The sequence below is a fragment of the Staurois parvus genome, unplaced genomic scaffold (assembly GCF_062004578.1).
Source record: "Staurois parvus isolate SC_StPar_1 unplaced genomic scaffold, SC_StPar_1.0 ptg000029l, whole genome shotgun sequence".
Taxonomy (NCBI): domain Eukaryota; kingdom Metazoa; phylum Chordata; class Amphibia; order Anura; family Ranidae; genus Staurois; species Staurois parvus.
In genome coordinates this window covers 4,830,970-4,851,744 of record NW_028317825.1, presented here as the reverse complement: position 1 = coordinate 4,851,744, position 20,775 = coordinate 4,830,970, and the positions used below count along the sequence as shown (strand labels likewise).

The 20,775-nt window shown below is 43.2% G+C and overlaps 1 protein-coding gene across 1 annotated transcript in view; it reads right to left on the bottom strand.

Moving 5' to 3' along the window:
* Positions 1-20,775, bottom strand: part of BAZ1B (bromodomain adjacent to zinc finger domain 1B) — a 93,866-nt gene that overhangs the window by 46,911 nt on the left and 26,180 nt on the right. Inside the window, exons 4-5 of the mRNA XM_089657409.1 lie at positions 9,679-9,874; positions 3,732-3,853 (exon numbers count right to left, since the gene is read on the bottom strand). Coding sequence (XP_089513535.1) covers positions 3,732-3,853; positions 9,679-9,874 — 318 coding nt within the window. The remainder of the gene's footprint in view (positions 1-3,731; positions 3,854-9,678; positions 9,875-20,775) is intronic.

Here is a 20,775-nt window from a genome sequence, read left to right as displayed (position 1 = left end):
GACATCTTCCTCCTCAGAAAAAAAAAAAAAAAAAAAAAAAAAAAGGGAGTAGGAGTAGAATCCTCTTCCCATCTCTTCTCCTACAGCTGACTGACCACGTTCTGTTGGAGCATCTCTTCCAGGAGGTTCACGAGTGTGTCCGCCTTTCCCTCATCCCTTGGTAGTAGGGTCGCAAAGAACCTGTGAGGGAAGAGTTGTGAAAATTCTATCCTGTAGCTATTATGAATTGTGTCTAGAATGAATGCGTTCTGGGTAGTTAGTAGCCATTGCGTGTGGAAGTGTCCCAGTCCTGGTTTAAAGTTTACCGCGGACCCTTCCCCACGCTCTAAGAAATGCGTCGGCCTTGCAGTCCATTGGGTCCTTTAAGGAACCTCCGTCTTCGAAAGATAGATCCGTGGATTTCAAGATCTTCGAAAGGGGGGGCATCAGGTTTCGGGCAGGAATCCCACCTAGACGCATCTTCCTCTTTAAATAGAAATCGCCTTTTAAGGTTTTTAGGGAAAAGGAAAAAAAAAAAAAAAAAAAAAGTACCACAAAAAAACAGCTTTTCTTTTTTTCTTTCCGGCTCTTCCCATTCCCTCTTTATGGTAGACCATAAAGTGGAATGGACCGGGAACGTGCAACCGCTTCTCTTTTGTAGCCCCACATATAGCTGGTTGTGCAGAGAGAAATCCGGTTGTTCCTCTTCTAAGTCCAGAGTATCGTAGATTACCTTCAGGAAGACTTCAAAGGAACTATGGAATGGTAAGACCTGCACGAGTCCCATCATAGGGGTGGACACTCAGGGATCAGCTGACGCATTTCGAAGGATGTTCCTTCATCAGAGCTCTGAGTTCCTTTGAGAGCTGACATGCTTGAAATACTTCGTTTGCGAGTATATTTTTGTATTCAATGGAATTGGTTTACTGACGTAATGCGCAAGATTGGTGCGCTTCTTTTTTGTCTTTGCTTCACAGTATTGGTCGGGCTTCCCCAGCCTTGTTTGGAGCTGCACAACCCCATATGCAAAGGTGGTCGAATTTTTTCAAGTTCTGGTTCCATCTAGCCACCTCCTTTGGGTCTTACAGCGCAGGAGAGTTCGTTTCTATGAGCAGTCCCTTTCCAACAGGTTGGCAGAGCGAGCCCTACCCCCCCCCCCCTGGAGAGCACCGCAGGACCATAAAGAGGGGTGCTATCACCCCCAACCCCAGGAAAGAAAGGTGGCTGTTTAGGGAACCCTGGTTGAGGCCACACTGCCTTGCTTGAGAAGAGGAGGAAGGGGTAGCCCCATCCAAGAGGCCTCTGTACCCCGCCAGACGATCATGCCAAAAAAAAGGGAAGTAGTTCCTGGTCCGGAGGAAACACTAATACTGAGGGTCCCCTATGGAGAGAGGCTATTTATGGAAAAGAAGGTGGATCGGGTGTTTCCTGGGAGGAGCCTCTCTCTCATGTCAAGCTGTCCTGGAAGATGACTTGGGAAAACAAATCTAGACAAAAATCAGTAGGTCATCCAGGTAACCCACAACATGGACATCCTGATAACTAAGCAGAGAAGGAACTGGAGCCAAAACCTTTGTGAAGACTTGGAGAGGCTGTGGACAGGCCAAAGGGAAGCTACAAATTGAAAATTTTGCTTGCCTGGGGCAAATTGTACAGAATGTTGAAGCAGAGGATAAATGGGGACAGGCAAATAAGCATTTGATGTTCAAAGAAATCCCCTTGTTGAAGGCAGGCGATGACTGATCTAGTGGATTGTCTGCAGAATTTCCAAAATCTCAAGTATTTGTGGAGGAGCTTGAGGGCCGCACATCTCCATCTCTCTGTTTTGGGACCGTGAATAAGTTGGAATTAAAACCTTAAACCCCCCCCAACCTGCATTAGTTCAATTATACCCAAGGAATAACCTGTTGGAGGGGAACCTGAAGAGCCTATGCTTGTTGGAGGAGGGCAGGTTAGAAGCATTGAATTGGGGAAAGGGAGGGGACAAACTCCAGTTTGTAGCTTTGGAGAGTGAGACTGAACTCAAAGGTTTGGTGGTTAGGTGGGGATGTCCTGTCACTGTGCAGAAGGCTCACAACCCGGTTTTCCTGGCTTGGGTATCCAAGGTCTGCAGTGAAATTGGTTTAAGGTCATGGGCTGTGAGGAACAAAAAGGAACCCCTCTCTAATCTTAGTCTCATTTGCTGGGCAACAAGGTTGGGAGGCCTTTGGCGAATCTAGTTCCAGGCAGGTCTGCATCTCAATACTTAGTGTTAACATTTTAGGCAACAAAATGGCAGAAGGTGCTCCTCCTGAGAGGAGACCTCCGGCTCATGGAAAAACAGAGTTCAACCCCCCTCCCTCCTCCCGTCAGCCTCACTATCCTCTTTCATATAAAAAGAGATCCTGGCAAGGGGTGTGTCAGAAACAAAACTCTGGTGGAGAGAGGGGTGAAGTTCATTTACAATCCTAACAGCCAACGAACTAAGCAAGATGCAGAATTTGTCCCTTGAGGGCAGATATAGAAGCCGCAAAATCCTCCCTGCAGCGGTATGAGGAGTGCGAAACACCTGAGCCCAATGGACAAACCTGAGGAGAGTACAGAATCAGGGGGGACAACTTGGCAAACTTTCAGTGGCTAGAACCCCAGCAGGGGTCAGGCAACTCTTCCAGCCTGAAACGGTGGCCATGGTTGCAAACACCTTTCCCCCAGTGCTGTGCCATTAACAGTGAGTGGGACACCCCTGTAGAGGGTACTAATTGTGAGGGGGTTAAAATAGTAGGTTTGTTCCCAGGATGAGAGGTAGAAGCAGATAGCCAGGGACACTTGGCTCTGCTCTGAACATGGCAAGTCCCAAAATGGCCACGGAGCAGCACATGCAGTTGGCCTGAGTGGTAGCAGTTAACCCTTGAGCCACCATACTACCAAATACCACAGATCCCAGGCAGGCAAAAAAAAAAAGCCTTTAAGCACAACATCCTGCACTACGTGTCAAGTTCCTAACACAGGATCCAGTGCCCAAAAGTGACTTTGCAGGATGGCCATGCGTAATCTCTGGCAAAGTCTGGGTATGGTCTTTGAAGCTCTTGCTGTGGGGCACTTATCTGGAAGTTGCATAAGATTTTACCGTGATGGTAAGGCAGTGAGAAAGGCAAAAATCTAATTCTAAACCTAATTCACTCTAAACCTATAGTCAGCCGCATCCTAAATCTATCTAGCCCTGTAAAAAAAAAAAACCAATACCACACTATACCTGTTACCTGTTCTGCAGCCACTCAGGTCCAGTCCTACACTGAGCTGTCAGCTGTGGCTTCAGCGTGTAGGAGTGTGCAGGAGAGGCAGCCGACAACGGAATCCCCATAGCAATTATGGGTGAAGTCACATCCCAGCTCTTGTCGGCTGTTTCCTGCACACAGAGGGCGCCACTGGAGATCGAACCCAAGCGCATGCAGAACAGGTAAGTACAGTGATTTTTTTTCTACAGAGCTAGATAGATTAGGCTTAGAATGTGAGAGTAGGTTTATAGTTAGGTTTTGTCTTTACTTCCACTTTAAGAATTCTTAAAAAAATAAATAATTCCATTTAGTAGAGAGGATAATCCATTATCCTCAGCCCCGCCCACCTCAATCTTCCCAAAACACACACACAAAAAACAAAAAAACACTCCAGTGCAGACCCATCACTAAATCCAGAAGTTGTGAAATTTTGGAGGATTAACTATAACATTTTCAAGGGAGGATAAGCTACAGAACCAGGGGTAACATCTGTCTCACCTTGTCTTCATTTAGCAATTTTACATCATATTTGTGTGGAAGAAATTTAGGTGGAATCCATTTTTTCTCTTCTTTTTTGAAGCTCGCAGGCAGTTTACGGGGTGAACGTCTTGCTCTGTCACCTGAGAGAGAGATGTAGTTCATGTAGGTGTCAGCAACTTTCTGGATTATGCCAATTCATTACTAAAACTATGAACATTAAAGCAAAGCTGTTGAATACTCAGTCAAGGCAAAGTAGCAGATCTGCTTTAATCCCCCATCCCCAGCAGCATATACTTACGCCCCAGTTCAAACCTGGAAACAAAAAACCGCACAGTCCATATCCCTGTGCAAGGTACAACACTGGTGACTCGTGGCAAAATGCAAGTGAGAAAACGGGGAAATTCAGATCAAAATTTGGCGTGACCACCCTTTGCCTTCAAAACGGCATCATATCTAGGTATATTTACACATGGCATTTGAAGGAACTCAGCAGGCAGGTTGTTCCAAACTTCTTGGAGAACTAACCATAGATCTTCTGTGGATGTAGGCGGTCTCAAATCCTCTTGTCTTCATGTACTCCCAGACAGACTTGATGTTGAGAATAGGGCTCTGTGGGGGCCAAACCATTACTTGCAGGACACCTTGTTCTCTACACTGAAGATAGTCCTGAATGACATTGGCTGTATGTTTGGGGTTGTTCTGTTTCAGAATAAATGTGGGGCCAATCATATGCCTCCCTGATGGTATGGCATGGAGAAGTATCTGCCAGTGTTTCTCAGCACTGAGTACAGCATTGATCAGGCAATGCTGAGGACCGTAAATGCAGTGGTCATCCAAGGAAACTTAAAAGGAAAAGTTCACCTTTGTAAAAAAAAAAAAACAAAAAAAAAAAAAAAAAAAAAAAAACAACAACAACAACACTGCACATTTTTTATACCTGCATTTGTTTCTATGAGCCTGCAAATCATTGCACCCACAAATCAACAGATCGTGGGTGCTACGCAGGGCACTTGCAGACCATGTGTATGCTGTCTGCTCATACCAAGTACGAGCAGGAACTTACACAGTGAAAGACTCAATGCACCACCTAGCGCGCTCAACAGTGCCCTGGTACTTCATTGAGAACTACAAGACAACAGCCGCATAGCCTGTTGGTACTTGTGCTTTTCACAAGCACAGGATTCTACAAATGAATGACGAAGCCCTTGAAGGCGGAGCCTGGCACAGATGCCTTTTTAAAAATTGTGACAGAGGTGGTAGAAGATCCTCCGGTTTCTGTCAAAAAGGGGATCGGGAGGGCACGGGGGAAGCTACATCTGTAACATGTTATACCCTGAATATGAACAACATGTTACGAAAAGGTGCACTTATCCTTTAATGCAGCAGATGAAAGACACAAACTTACGTCCCTTCAACCTTGGAAGATGTCCAGCAGTGCTATCAGTACACAATTGATGGAAACCAGTGGGACCCAGATATACTCTTCTACTGTCTGGAGAAGCCTGGCCAGAAGTGGTCTTTTATGGAAGAACTGTGGCCAAAAAGCCATACCTCGGACATGGAAACTAGACTAAGCAACTCAACTATACACAAAAACTGGAACTGGGGTGCAAAAAAAAAAAAAAAAAAAAAATGTTAATACGTGCTCTGGACTGTCAAAATTTTAAATATCTGGCTGTAGCAGGAGATATCTGTTCATGAACAGCTGCAAAGTGGTACAATAATGAGTGTCTACAGGCAACAGTGAAGGTTTCCTGCAAGATTGGGGCTGCATTTCTGCAAATGGAGTTGAAGATTTGTGAGGATCAATCGTATCCTCAATGCTGAGAAATACAAGCAGATACAGTGGGGCAAAAGAGTATTTAGTCAGCCACCAATTGTGCAAGTTCTCCCACTTAAAAATATGAGAGAGGCCTGGAATTGGCATCATAGGGAGACCTCAACTATGAGAGGCACAATGAGAAAAAAATCCAGACAATCACATTGGCTGATTTGGAAAGAAATTATTTGCAAATTATGGTGGAAAATAAGTATTTGGTCACCTACAAACAAGCAAGATTTCTGGCTCTCACAGACCTGTACCTTCTTCTTTAAGAGGCTCCTCCGTCCTGCACTCATTACCTGTATCAATGGCACCTGTTTGAGGTTGTGGACAGGTGTCTTTTATACTGATAACCAAGTTCAAACAGTCATACTCCGAACTCCACTACGGTGAAGACCAAAGAGCTGTCGAAGGACACCAGAAACAAAAAATTGTAGACCTGCACCAGGCTGGGAAGACTGAATTTGCAATAGGCAAGCAGCTTGGTGTGAACAAATCAACTGTGGGAGCAATAATTAGAAAATGGAAGACATACAAGACCACTGATAATCTCCCTCGATCTGGGGCTCCATGCAAGATCTCACCCCGTGGGGTCAAAATGATCACAAGAACGGTGAGCAAAAATCCCAGGACCACACGGGGGGGAGCTAGTGAATGACCTGCAGAGAGCTGGGACCAACGTAACAAAGGCTACCATCGGTAACACACTACGCCACCAGGGACTCCGATCCTGCAGTGCCAGACGTGTCCCCCTGCTTAAGCCAGTACATGTCCAGGCCCGTCTGAAGTTTGCTAGAGAGCATTTGGATTATCCAGAAGAGGATTGGAGAAGGTCATATGGTCAGATGAAACCAAAATAGAACTGTTTGGTAGAAACACAACTAGTTGTGTTTTGAGGAGAGAGAATGCCGAGTTGCATCCAAAGAACACCATACCTACTGTGAAGCATGGGGGTGGCAACATCATGCTTTGGGGCTGTTTCTCCGCAAAGGGACCAGGATGACTGATCCATGTACAGGACAGAATGAATGGGGCCATGTATCGTGAGATTTTGAGTGCAAACCTCCTTCCATCAGCAAGGGCATTGAAGATGAAATGTGGCTGGGTCTTCCAACATGACAATGATCCCAAACATACCACCCGGGCAATGAAGGAAATACTTATTCTGCACCATAATTTGCAAATAAAATTCTTTCCAAATCAGCCAATATGATTGTCTGGATTTTTTTTTCTCATTTTGTCTCTCATAATTGAGGTCTACCTATGATGCCAATTACAGGCCTCTCTCATCTTTTTAAGTCGGAGAACTTGCACAATTGGTGGCTGACTAAATACTTTTTTGCCCCACTGTACTTATCCATCATGCCATACCATCAAGGAGGCGTGGGACTGGCCCTAAATGTATCCTGCAGCAGGACAAGAACCCAAAACATGCAGCCAATATCATTAAGAACCATCTTCAGTGTAAAGAGCAAGGAGTCCTGGAAATGATGGCTTGGCCCCCACAGAGCCCTAATATATCAAGTCTGTCTGGGATTACATGAAGAGAGAAGGATTTGAGGTAGCCTACTTCCATAGAAGATGTGGTTAGTTCTCCAAGATGTTTGGGACATCTCAAAAACGGTTTGCCTTCAAAACAGCATCAATGCTTCTAGGTACATTTGCAAAGATTGGTCACACAAAACATTTATTTGATTTGAATTTCCTCTTGTTAATTTACTTTCCTTTTTGTTAATTCCATTTTTTTTTTTTAACCATTTCTGAAAACATTCGTAATTTACAGCATTTTTTTCCCCCACAGTACTGTATATACACTTTTTGTTTATATACGGTCTCCAAAGCAAGTGCAGTTTTACTATGACATTTTACAGCTGTGGCAGTGATCATGTACAACGGCTGGCTGCCCTGATATCACTTTGTCAGTGCCACCAGCCATTATTTGATCACCGACACAGCAGTACAATGTCACCCAACCAGTGCTACCAATCCCAGTGTCCCAAACACCACCGCACCAGTGCAGTGTTCCCTGTGCCTGCTGCATGTGCTGACCCTGGCCTGTTGACTACCTGCTGCCTGGACCAATCCTTTGCCTGTTAGCTGACCATATGTCTACCCGTGGCCGGAATTTACCCATCTACAGATCCCACTGAATATGTTCCTGCAAGACACCAGGCCAGTGAACATGGCATTTCTTGGAGCAGCCAAATACCAGTAGCCTAGGCTTGCTTAGATTATAGGAACTGGGACTGCTACAGCTGATGCTACACCAAGCTATATTCCCTGACCACTTGCATGGAAGTGACCATTAACCACTTGCCCTCCAGAGGATTTACCCCCCCATCCTGACCAGGCCTTTTTTGCTGACAATCGCGCAGTCATGCAACGCTGTACATAAATTTAATTTGTGTCCTCTTTCTCCCCCCCCCCCCCCCCATAAAGCTTTCTTTCGTTAGTAGTTGATCACCTGTGCGGATAATCATAAATTTAGGCCAAAACGTATTCTACTACATGTCTTTGCTAAAAAAAAAAAAAAAAAAATCCCAATACATGTTAAATGAATTGGTTTACATGAAAGTTATAGTATCTACAAATGGCGGTATATATACACTGGAATCTCTTATCAGTGACTTACAGCAGGTGGGAACTGACTAACTGCCACTGATATCCCAATGACAACAGTGATCAGTACTAATAATGACACTACTACTGACAATGGGCCGGGAGGAGTAAACATCTGGGGCAAAGGGTTAACGGAGTGCTGTGCTTTACAACATGTGCGTTTTACTTGGGAAACATGCTGCTGTGTATTTCTCTGCTCTTCAGCATGTTCCCAGGAGAGGGACCTGTGTTTACACACAGGTCTCTCCCCTGTCAGTGTTACTCGGCGATCGCCAGCGGGGAACCTCTAGTCTGGACCAATTGACATCGGTAGTCACCAATGTCTGCGTGTACCCCCTACCCAGAAAGGCATCTCACACACAAATTTTGCGCAGCCCTGCCACTACAGTACTTCTGCTATAGGGCAGCAGGGAAGTGGTTAAAGTACATTGGTTTATTTGTGTAATAAAAGAATAACATTCGGGATATAACCTGTCCGAAAATTAAAAGTCTCAAAATGGTGGTATAGGCAAAAGTCGGGAGCAGCAGAACTTGTTTTGGGTTTTAATTCTAAGTAAGCCTATGCTACCTGTGAAAATGAGAAGTTTGGTAAAAAAAAAAAAAAAAAAAAAAAAATTTATTTTCCTTTCACAATTTTCCAAAAACTTGTGGCCAAAACATGAAGTCTTCAAAAGACCATGCCTCTTAAACACCTTGGGACTCCAGGGTCCCCAAAAATTGTGATAGGAAGTCAGAAAAATAGATGCACAATTTATTCCCCTAGAACGCTTGAAGGTGCTCTTTGGATTTTGGGCCCCTATATATGGCTAGGCTGTGAAAAAGCCTCACATGTGATATCCCCATACTTGGGAGGAGTAGCAGAATGCGTTTTGGGGTGCAATTCTTAGTATGCCTATCGTATGTGTTAGAAATATATTAAATAACCACTTTTGAGAAAAAAAAAAAGCCTACCGCTTTACCCCCCTTCTTGACCAGGCCATTTTTTTTGCATTACGACGCTGCGTTACTTTAACTGACAACTGCGCTGTCAGGCAACGCTACACCCAAATTAAAATTTAAGTCTTTTTTCCCCCCCCCACCAATTGACCTTTCTTTTGATGGTATTTGATCGCCTGTGCGGGTTTTTATTTTTTGCGCTATAAAAAAAAAAACCAAAAAAAACCAAAAACAAACAACACCACACACACCAATTTTGAGAAAAAAACAAAAAAAAAAAACCTGTATTTTTGACTTTTTGCTATTAAACATGTCCAGAAAAAAAAAAAAAAAACAAATTCGTCAAATTTAGGCCAAAATGTATTCTGTTACAAGTCTTTGCTAAAAAAAAATCCCAATACGTGTAAATTAATTGGTTTATGTGAAAGTTATAACATTTACAAATGGCAGTATAGATACTGGAATTTTTGACTAGTAATGGCGGCGATCAGTGACTTATAGCGAGACTGTGGCAGGCTTTGAACTACGATGGAAACAGTCAAGTGTTACTATACACATTGTAATAAACCTTGAAAAAGAGATCCTTACTTTCTCTCAGAGCACTTAAGCTATCTCTGCAGTTAGTTTCTTCCTTCATCTGGTTATCTTGTGCCACCTGGCTGGAGTTTTCTTTGTCACTGGATGGAGAATCACAAGACCCAGACTTCTTTTCTGCTCCAGTTTCATCTTGTTCAAGAGGATGCATCTTCACTATTTTAGCACGCAAGTATTTCTCTGGGCCAACCTGAAAACAGAAATTCTAAGTTACAATTCTATTACAGCGTGGCTTAATATAAATTGAATAAACGCCTTCTTCACACAGGCACGGAGGCCTGTACACTGTGGACAGTTTTAGAAGTGCCTAGCCAGATGATGCTTCGGGCAGGCAGCCCATTCAAGTCCATGGCAACGCAAAAGGACAATTGTCCCAGTGTGACATAAGCAAAGGTGAGCAGCCACAAACACATATATACACACACATACATAATATATATACACACACATATACATATACATATACACACATACACACACATACACATATATATATATATATAATATAATAAAAGAAAAAAAAAAAAAGAAGAAGGACTATTCAACATGTGTACAGATACTGTTTGGGAACTTTTTTTTTGTTTTAGGTGACCAAAAAGCACTTTAACTGCTCACAGCAAATCAAAGCTGTTTTTTTTTTACGTTTGTGGGGGCGTTCTATACACCAGCTGTGTATAAAAACGCTTCCAGGATTCTATACTGCATTGGCTTTTATACAACGTTACAGTGCAGCAGATTGAAGAGGAAAGGTATTTTCTAATGGCAATAAAATTACAACATGAATTGTCCAGCAATTATATATGCCATAGTAAAGTGGTTCTATAGCTAAAATGTTTAACTTAATGCATTCCCAGCATTACGGTAAAAAATGTTTTAGGACTTGCTGTGGCCCCCCTCTAAACATTTACACTCCTGGATTGATACAGTACTGTGCCTAGCTACAGTACTCTCTCCTCTCGCCCTCGACACCATTGGCTTCTGCTGCTATCAGTTCAGTAAGAGTCGGAGGCAGGGCCGTGCCACACTGTCAATAAAACGCACAGTCCAGCTCAGAATAGAGCCCACACGTCTCCGCCTATAGCAAGCTGCTTGCTATGGTAGCAGACAAAGGGGAAGTGGTTAAGGCCCATGCACACAGAGTGGATTTTGCTGTGAAGTATCTCCAGCTGTCTGGAGCAGAGCGGGATGGATGTCACATCTGTATCCTCTCTGTTTATGTGGTCACGGACAGACACCGCTCTGCTCTATGGGCAGCCAGGTGTAAAACCAGTCAGTTTACATCCAGCTACCTCAGATCCAGTCCATCAAAAAAAGAAAAGGGGGTACTGCTCAAAATGACCCATTTTGGAAAGCAGACAAGGCATTTTGCTGAGAGGCATGTTGAGTGCCTGGAAGATTTTATTTTTCGACTTTTTTTTTTTAAAACACAAAAAGCTGTCACTTAAATGGAGATTATTTCTCACACATTGCACGGGTATGTGTGGAGTTACACCCCAAAACACATTCTGCTACTTCTTCCAAGTATGGGGATAGCACACGTGGGACTTCTTGGCAACCTAGCCATGCACAGGCCCCCAAAAGCCAAAGACCACCTTCAGGCTTTCAAAGGGCGTATTTCCCCATGTCGATTCCTAGCTACCGATGAGTTTCAGAGGCCCTGAAATTCCAGGGTAGTACAAACACCCCCCACAAAATGACCCCCTTTTTGGAAAGTAGACAGCCCAAGGAATTTGATAAGAGGCAAGATATTTTTCAGATCTCATTTTCTGTTGCAAGGTTTTGGAAAATTGAGGGGGGGCAAGTTTTCGTTATCTCTACATTTGCCAAAAACTTGTGGCAACAAATGAGATCTGCAAAAAATACTCACCATGCCCTTTAGCAAATACCCAAAAGGGGTAATTTCTGGCAAGTTTTGTACTAACCTGGCATTTCAGGGCCTCCAAAACCAATAGGTGGCCAGGAAGTAAAATGAGAAAATTACACCATTTGAAAGTCTGAAGGTAATCATTTGATTTTGGGCTCCTGTACGTGGTTAGGCTGCCAAAAAGTCTCATGTGGTATCCTCATACTCAGGAGAAGTGGCAGAATGTGTTTTGGGATGCAATTCCACATACAGCGGGTAAAAAAGTATTGAATAAGTCATCATTTTTCTCAGTAAATAGATTTCTAAAAAGTGCTACTGACATGAAATTTTCACCACGTTGGTAACAACCCATGCAATCCATACAAAGACACCAAAACAAAGAAGTTCAGAAATTACGTTATGTGGCATAAAATGGAATTACACAGGGAAAAGTACTGAACACACTAAATGAAATTAAATTTTTCATACAAAATCCTTTGTTGGTAATGACAACTTCAAGACGCCTCTTGTATGGAGAAACTAGTCGCATGCATTGCTCAGGTCAATTCTGGACCATTCTTTCACACAAAATCTTCAAATCTTGAAGGTTCTGGGGCCTCTTCTATGAACTCTGATCTTTAGTTCCTTCCATAGATTTTCTATTGGATTCAAGTCAGACAATTGGCTGGGCCATTCTAGCAGCTTTATTTTCCTTCTTTGAAAACAACAGAGTTTCCTTGGCTTTGTGTTTGGGATCATTGTCTTGATGAAATGTCCACTCTTGTTTCATCTCCATCATCCTGGCAGATGGCACCAGATTTTTATCAAGAATGTCTTGGTACATTTTTCCATTCATCCTTCCATCAATGATATGAAGTTTGCCAGCCCCACACTATGACATACCCACCTCCAAACTTAACTATTAGTATGGTGTTTTGGGGGTGATTTGCAGTGCCATTTGACCTCCAAACATAGCATGTATTATGGCAACCAAACAGTTCAAGTTTGGTCTCATCTGACCAGACTATATTCTTCCAGTATTTCACAGGCTTGTCTAAATGTTGTGCAGCAAATTTAAACAAGCTTCAACATTTTTTTTCCTCAGCAGTAGAGTCTTGTGTGGTGAGCATGCATACAGGCCATGGTGATTGTGTGCATTACTTATGGTTTTCTTTGAAACAATTGTACCTGCTAATTCCAGGGCTTTCTGAAGCTCTCCATAAGTGGTCCTTGGCTCTTGGACAATTCTTTTCACTCCTGTCAGATATCCTGTGAGGAGCACCTGGTCATGGCCAGTTTATGATGAAATGATGTTCTTTCCACTTGCAGATTATGGCCCACCAGTGCTCACTGGAACATTCAGAAGTTTAGAAATCCTTTTGTAACCAATGGTAACAGTAGGATTTGCAACAATAAGGATGCAAAAGGTCTTGACAGAGCTCTTTGCTTTTACCCATCATGAGATGTTTGAGTGACACCTTGGTAATGAGACTTTTTTTATAGGTCATCAGTTGAGACTGAACCAGCTGATATTAAATTTGCACTGACAAGGGGGAGGATTACTTTCCAATTACTGATAGATTTCAGCTGGTGTCTTAGCTTTCCATGCCTTTTTGCACCTGTTCAATACTTTTTCCCCATGTCATTCCATTTTATTACACATCATTTATGAACTGGTTTTAGTTTCTTTGTATGTATGGATTGCAAGGATTATTACCAACGTGGTGCAAAATTTCATGTGAATAGCACCTTTAGCAATATGTTTATCTAGAAAAATGGTGACGCCTTCAATAATTATTTTACCCACTGTACATCCATGGCATGTGTGATAAATATGTTATTAAAATGGACAACTTTGTGTAAATAAAAATATAATTTCTTCAATTCCAAAATAAAATTTTCCATGAACTGAACATGCCTCTTAGCAAACACCTAAGGGTGTCTAGTTTCCAAAAAAAAAAAAAAAAAAAAAAAAAAAAAAAAAAAAAGTTATTTTTACACTGTCCCTTTAATCACAGGGATTGTAAACATCCCCTGTGACAGCATTAGGTAGTGACCAGTACTCTTTGCTGAGAAAACTGAATCTATTAGACCCCAGAACTCTTATCTGCCCTTAATAGCATCTGACCACACCAAGATGGGTGTGATTAGAGGCCTTCCTCAATTTAAAAATGGCTTTTACACGCAGCACGGTGGGGACGCCCCCTCCTGCCGCATCTTTCTCGGGCTTTAATTTAAAAATGGCGCCGTTTACATCCGGTGAAACCAGAAGTGATGAAATGCTCATTGCTTCCGGTATCTCAGACCATAAAGATGATCTAAGCCATTCCAGTCTGTTGGCTGCATTCGCAGGTTCCTCGGTGTGACGAGAGAGCCCGAGAAAGCCATGGAAGGAGGTGACCCCTCCATGCTGCATGTAAAAGCAATTCAGTGGCTAATTAGCCGCTAGAAAACTGCTTTTAAAAGAAAGCGGACCACAGGCTGAATAAAAAATATACCAGGATGATGCCTGAAGGTGCAGGCATCATCCCGGTATAACGGTTTAAATTTCAGCGATTTATTGGTAAGTTGCTGGTCCTTATTGGGCATCCAAGTAATAGTCTCTCCGGCATGGGTCTACCACTACGGCCTCCCAGACAGAGAAGGCGACATCGCACTGACACCTGAAGGATCACGAGTCTTGACTAACCGGAGCCAATGGATGATGTCTACTGCAACTATATAGGTCTTTTCCCCCCTTGCATTTGACCCGTTTTCCACCCTTTCCCTGCGATAGCGGGTGTCTGTACCCCGAAGTTTGTTTCCGCTACCACGGATTTTGGTCTCATGGATCTGATTCAATGCTTACAGAAGGCTTTGTACCTCACTGTATGTTCCTGTATCAATTATGCTTCATTGCCTAACAGTCTATGTTTACGTCTGAACATCAGCATATGGACCTTCTCATGTCATGCATACTCAGAGTGTACCCATATTGATTGTTCTGATTTGCCGTTTCTTTGCGTGCAAACTGCTTTGGACTTTTTCAATCTACGGAAGGACTTAGTGCCTTAATTTTTTCTATACTAGTTCAGGCCATTTCACTCTATGCAGTAAGATAGCAATGCTGATGTAATCTGCCTTTTAAAATGCATCATGAAAGACTATGTGCCTTCATTTTTGGGGGGGGGGGGGACCCCATTTGCTACCCTAGGGGTCCTTTAATTGAAATTAGCCACCCTGACCTCCATCTACATCTGGGGGGCAGAATGGGCGGCCCACCGGATCTTGACCAGGGAAGGGAGAGCCGCTTGTGGTTGCCCCTACCCTAGGTCGTGATGGCGATCGTTGAGACGTGCCTACCCCCCCCGACTGTAGAGTGCTGGTTACCCTAATGCTTACCAGTAATTGAGTCTCCTTTAGCCGGTGCCTTCTATGGAGGAGACCACCTGGGGGACCTGCTAGGACTAATACACTTGATTTGAGGGGGGTAATTGTAGCACATTCCCCCAATCTTGGAAGTTTCATTCCTCTTTATACTATACATGTGGGAATTGACGGCTATGGAGCCAACCTAACATCTGCTATACACACCCCATGATTGGGTCTTCCGCAGAATTTAGCCTTTGTGGGCAGGTGCACTGGGCGACCCACTATTTACTTCGACTGGGTATGCTTGGAGGGGGAAATCGCCTTACTCCTGGATTAATGTGCCCAGGCGGAGGTCCACTCAGGGCACCTCACTTTATCTTTTTCTGCCCATTTCTCTCCCTTCTTTACCCCTCCTGCCAGCTCGTTTTTGCTCACCCCCTCTTTCTTCAGTGTGAAGATAGGACACTCTGCATTACATTTATTAATGCCAAGGGGCTTAATGTCACTGAAAAGCGGCACATGCTTCTTAGAGAACTTAAACACAATTATTCTGATATCACATATACAAGAGACTCGCTTTCGGGACGATAAACTAGTTCCCTGTCCTCTCAAATAGGTTCTACCCCTTTGATCTGGACTCTTGATTAGTAGCATGGTAGACAAAGGGGGTTTCTATTTTGAAATCGGAAAGTGTCCCCTGGACATACCAGGATGTTCTAATGGACCCAGATGGTCGCTTCCTCTTTCTGAAGGGTTGTGTTCAGATGACATTGGCAACGATATATGCTCCCAACAGTCAACAGGACCTCTTTATCTGTAACGTTCTGACTAAACTGCTGGAATTTTCAGAAGGCCATCTAATACTAGGGGGAGATTTTAATGTCCCACTGATTATTACTTTGGATACATCTTCAGGCTCATCTTCTGTCCCCCCTAGTACCTGCAAACACATCTCTCAAACTCTTCATTGGCCCAGCTAATAGAAGTTTGGCGATTGCTTCACTCCGGCGAAAAAGCACTGTACTCTCTATTACTTGTGTCACAAAAAAATATATTCGCAGATCGATTTCTTTCTGATCCCACATAGACATCTTCATGCAGTAACGGCCGTTTCCATGGGGAAAAATCATGTGGTCGGACCATGCTCCCGTCACGGTACAATACACCCTGTCTGATGCCCCTTCCTCCAAGCGATCCTTTTGGAGAAAATGAAAGTTTGCTCCAGGATACTTTGATCCTGGCAGACGTACGTGAGCTTGAGGCATATTTTCCCACTAATTTTACACCTGGTTGTAACCCAGGAATAGTGTGGGAAGCGCATAAGGCTGTTATCCGAGGGGTTCTTATTAAAGATGGAGCTCGATTAAAGAAAGACAGGGAAGAACAATTTGACACCTTACTAACAGCCATTCATAAATTGGAATCATGCCATAAACATGCTCCATCCCAATCTGTAGAAAGGGAACTGCTACTCCACCAGACACAAGTGCGGTTTAGCACCAAAGCTGCAGTTCAAACATGTTGAAACATCTTTTAGGAGTCTAGCAATAAATGTGGCCAGCTCTTGACCAAGTCCTTGCATGATCAGAGAGCTGCAACTTACATCCCTCATAAAAGCGGGCTGATGGTCAATAAGCCTCTCTGCCCAAACGTTCGAGCAATTTATCTCCTCATTATATAATCTACACACTACATCTGTTTCATCAGTTCAAGTAGTGAATTATTTGACATCTTCCTGTATGCCTAGACTACCCCCTATAAGTCAACAAGAGTTGGAATGGACGAGCTGCATGTGGCAGTTAGTCAATCTAGCCAAATTGGGCAAGACCTCAGGCCCGAATGGGTTTACTATTCAATACTATAAACTGTTGGCCCTTAAATGCTTAAGATGTTTAATGCTTTAGGAGAATCAGCGTCTTTTCCTATGGACACCCTGAAAGCTCATCACTGTTCTACCAAAAGAGGGGAAGGATCCTTAGTCATGTGGTAGCTACCGACCAATCAATCCCCCTTTTAAACATAGATATGAAACTTTTCACTAAGATAGTGGCCACCAGAATACATTTGCCACAGCTGATTCATCTGCACCAAGTGGGGTTTATTCCAAACCAGGAGGCACGAGAACACTTAAGGATCTTAACCTGATTCATACAGGCAGTCAGACCAATACCCACTTTTTTTGGGTACAGATACATTTGACCAGGTGAATTGGCGGTTTATGCTGGCAGTGTTATTTTTATATATACACACACACATATATATATATATATATATATTTTACACTACTCCAACGGAACTAGATAGGGGTGTTCTTTCACCCCTGCTCTTTGCCCTTACTCTCGAGTTTTTCCATTGCACTGTCAGAAGGAATCCTGACATCCAGGGATTATGTATAGGAGATACTCAATACAAAGTCTCTACTTATGCTGACGACATGCTATTCTCCCTAACCAATTCCAGAATCTCACTTCCCAACCTTTTTTCGCGAGTTACAGCATTATGGGTCTCTGGCTCATCTTAAAACAAACTTTCCCAAATCAGAAGCGAAAGGCGTTGCAATGCCGCAGCCTCTTATTAGATCCCTACAATCAAATTATAAATTCAAATGGACTCACAAGGCATTGAACTACCTAGGTACTAACATCCCACCAAGAATTTCTCATACATTTACCTTAAAAACTTTCCACCACTTTTAAATTGGGTACATTCTCTGCTGGATAAATGGCATGGCGACCTTCATTATTGGTTTGGACAATGTAACATTAAAATGAGTTGTTTCAAGCCCTAACGATCAAAGCTTCCAGCGTAGCTTGACCACATTTGAGGAATACTGATCAGATAGTGGTGCCCTCCCTCACGCCCTCTAAATTGAATACCCTATGAATTCACCTCCGGATAACTTCTCTTTACCCTATTTGGAGAAATGGGAATCCAAACTGGGAGAGACTTTTTTGGAATCCCAAAAAAACTAACATTGTTCGTGTCATCTTGAAATCGTCACTTTGATAAGATCTTGAAATTTTATTTTCCTTAATCTTAGTACACAGTGGTACTGTACGCCATCTGTCCTTCAGAAACTCTTTCAGGCTACCACGGATAAATGCTGACGTTGCCTCTCGAAAAGGGGGGACACCATGTCTTCTGCTCCTGCCCAAGGTTGAAGCACTACTGGCAGGAGGTCCATCTGATTGTTCAAATATTTAGATCATCAGGTCCTTGATGATCCTGCGTTCTCTCTTCAGGTTATCAATATTCCAGCTAAAGTTAACAAAAAAACGGTCAATTCTATGACACCTTCTGTATGTTGCCAAATCCTGTATATCCCTTAAATGCAAGGACACACAACCTCCATCTGTTGGACTTTGGCTCCAAAGGGTAGAGGAGCTAAATTTAAAAGGAAGATTTGGTACTGATGAAATAAAACATGGTGTATACCAAAACATGGGCCTCGGCCTCATGGAACATGTTCAAATTTTTGAGAAGTCCCTGCTCGAGGTGAGTCAGCCCATTGTCTAAAAGTCAGATTACCCTTAGCTGTGCTGTTGGTCAGACACACTATCCTACTCTCCTTCCCCTTAAGCTCACCTTGCAATCACCTAACCGCCCTATCCCCAACTCTCCCCTTTGCCACCCCCTCTATCTCCCCCCTTTTTTCCCCAACCTTCTCTTTTCTATGCTTTCTCTCTTAGATTTTTTGAAAAAGTTAGGTGTCACCTGAGGTGTTTTTTTTCCCCCATGTTGGCTAAAATCTATGCTTGTGCATACCAAGATACCTGACATCTGAATGACCGTTTTATGGTTCTTTTGTGAAATACTTAAACAGTTTTAGCCATTTTGTGCGATACTTTGTAAACTTTTGTATTTAAAAACAAAAACGGGCATCGCAACTAATTCAGTGTCTGCTACAGACACTTTTCAGGGGTGACTTTTGGGTTGGGGTACCAGGAAGGACACCAGAAAAATGCAGCCGGCTCACTGTATCGAGTTAGGGTTTGAGCCACCGCACTTTCTGGATAACTTCTGGAAAGGGCAAGGATCGCTTCCTGAAATTTTAGGAAGGATCCACTTTTTCCAGTTGCTCTGTAAGCACAAAAGTGTTATATACAGTCAATTGAAATAGACACTTTAGTACCAGAATATGGCTTTGTGGGAAAGTAATGCTTTGTCTGGTGGTCGTTCATCCCTCCCATGTAAAAAGACTATATTCATGGACTTGGAGGCTTCTCAAAACACCAGATGCCCTGCGCTCTCCCCCATTTCTAAGACAGGTGTTTACAAGCAGTTAGGGGAAGCAGAAAGACACCTTTGGCCGATGGCCTGCTCAGGGATTGGTATAACTGCCTATGCCCTAATTATGCAACAAGGACTAACCCCCCACCTCTCCAAAAGTCCCTTTCCCGTGCAGATGGATAATCTCCCAAAGAGACCCTGCTGTGAATAGTGCTAATGACGAGGAATAATCAGGACATGACCCAGCTGAGTTAGATGTATGAATAATGAATTCACAGGTTATAGTTCCTCCACGGGGGAGAGCACCTAGCAAATAGGCAACCTGGATGCCTCCAGGGAAGTATGACTCAGTTCAAGACTAATTATGTGACAATATGCTCTTAATCTTCTTGTATCCTCGTGATCATCACTGGAGTTAGTCAATCGGACGTTAAGTTGGCAAAGTCCAGCCTACTAAGTAGCCGATTGACTCTGTATATCCATGAGCCGTAATACAAGTCCTGCGCTCATACAGTGAAGAAGAAAAAAAAAAAAAAAAAAAAAAAAAAGGAGAACAATCTCACCATGTGGACCCCACGAAATCCATTCTAGTGCTATCAAAGGCCGGGTATGTAGCCCTTTAAGATGTAAGTGTACATATGAATTCAATCCACACAGCCTGTCAAAAGGTCTCACAGCAGATCTAGAGAGCCGGCACGCACTCCGGGCATCTCAGCATCGGATCGCACGTGGAAGGCGGATGTGATCCCTTCTGCCTACATGTTGAGCCCTTCCCACTAACCGGGGCTTCTTCAGGGTGTAGCTATGGATTGGTCGGCTACTTTGCCTATATATCTCCATCGTCACACATGTTCCACTTCTTAAAGCAGTCACTAGGGATATCTGAAATTTCAGACCCCATGAGGGTTCCCCCTGCTGGTTGGTCAGCATGAAGAATCATAGCAAAAACCTCAAATCACAACCATATTGGATGCAGGATTCCCCTAATAGGAACCCATACATGCATCTTAACCACTATCTAGTTCCGCATGGCCACCAACATCGCTCTATCAAACAGGCTAAAAATCTGTTATCAAAGGAAGGGCTGTAAGGACAAGTCATTATTCAGTCCATGGGGATTCGTTGTATTTAATAGAAAAATCCATCTAGCCTCCTTTTTTAACAGGATCTTGTCCTTATCGCCTGTCCTTTCTGACAGACAACTGAAAAATGGCTGCACATTTTATACCTTTCAAAAGATGAATTATGAGACATCATGCATGTGACCCCACCCCATGTGACATATTTAAGAACGGTCAAATCAGCTCAGAGGCAGAGGGCTGTAAGCCATCGTCAGGAACAGAACCTTTTTTTTTATTTTTTCGGGTCGGCGGCAGGCATCGTGATTGATGTTGGATCTACTGCGATGGGGGGGGGGGGTCCTGGTATTTGCGTGAGAGTTCCCCCTCAAAATCTATACCAGACCCAAAAGGCTAAATATGGATGGGAGGGGGGACCCAACGCCATTTTTTTAAATTTATTTTTTTTATTGCTGGCTTTTTTTTTACATTCAGTTGTTCCCCACTGACAGCTGAAACATTAACACATGGTTGTCCCTACTAAAAATACTGCATGACTGATAAAATAACTCATGCAGTATTTTAGTAGCGTTTACTTTTTTCTGACCT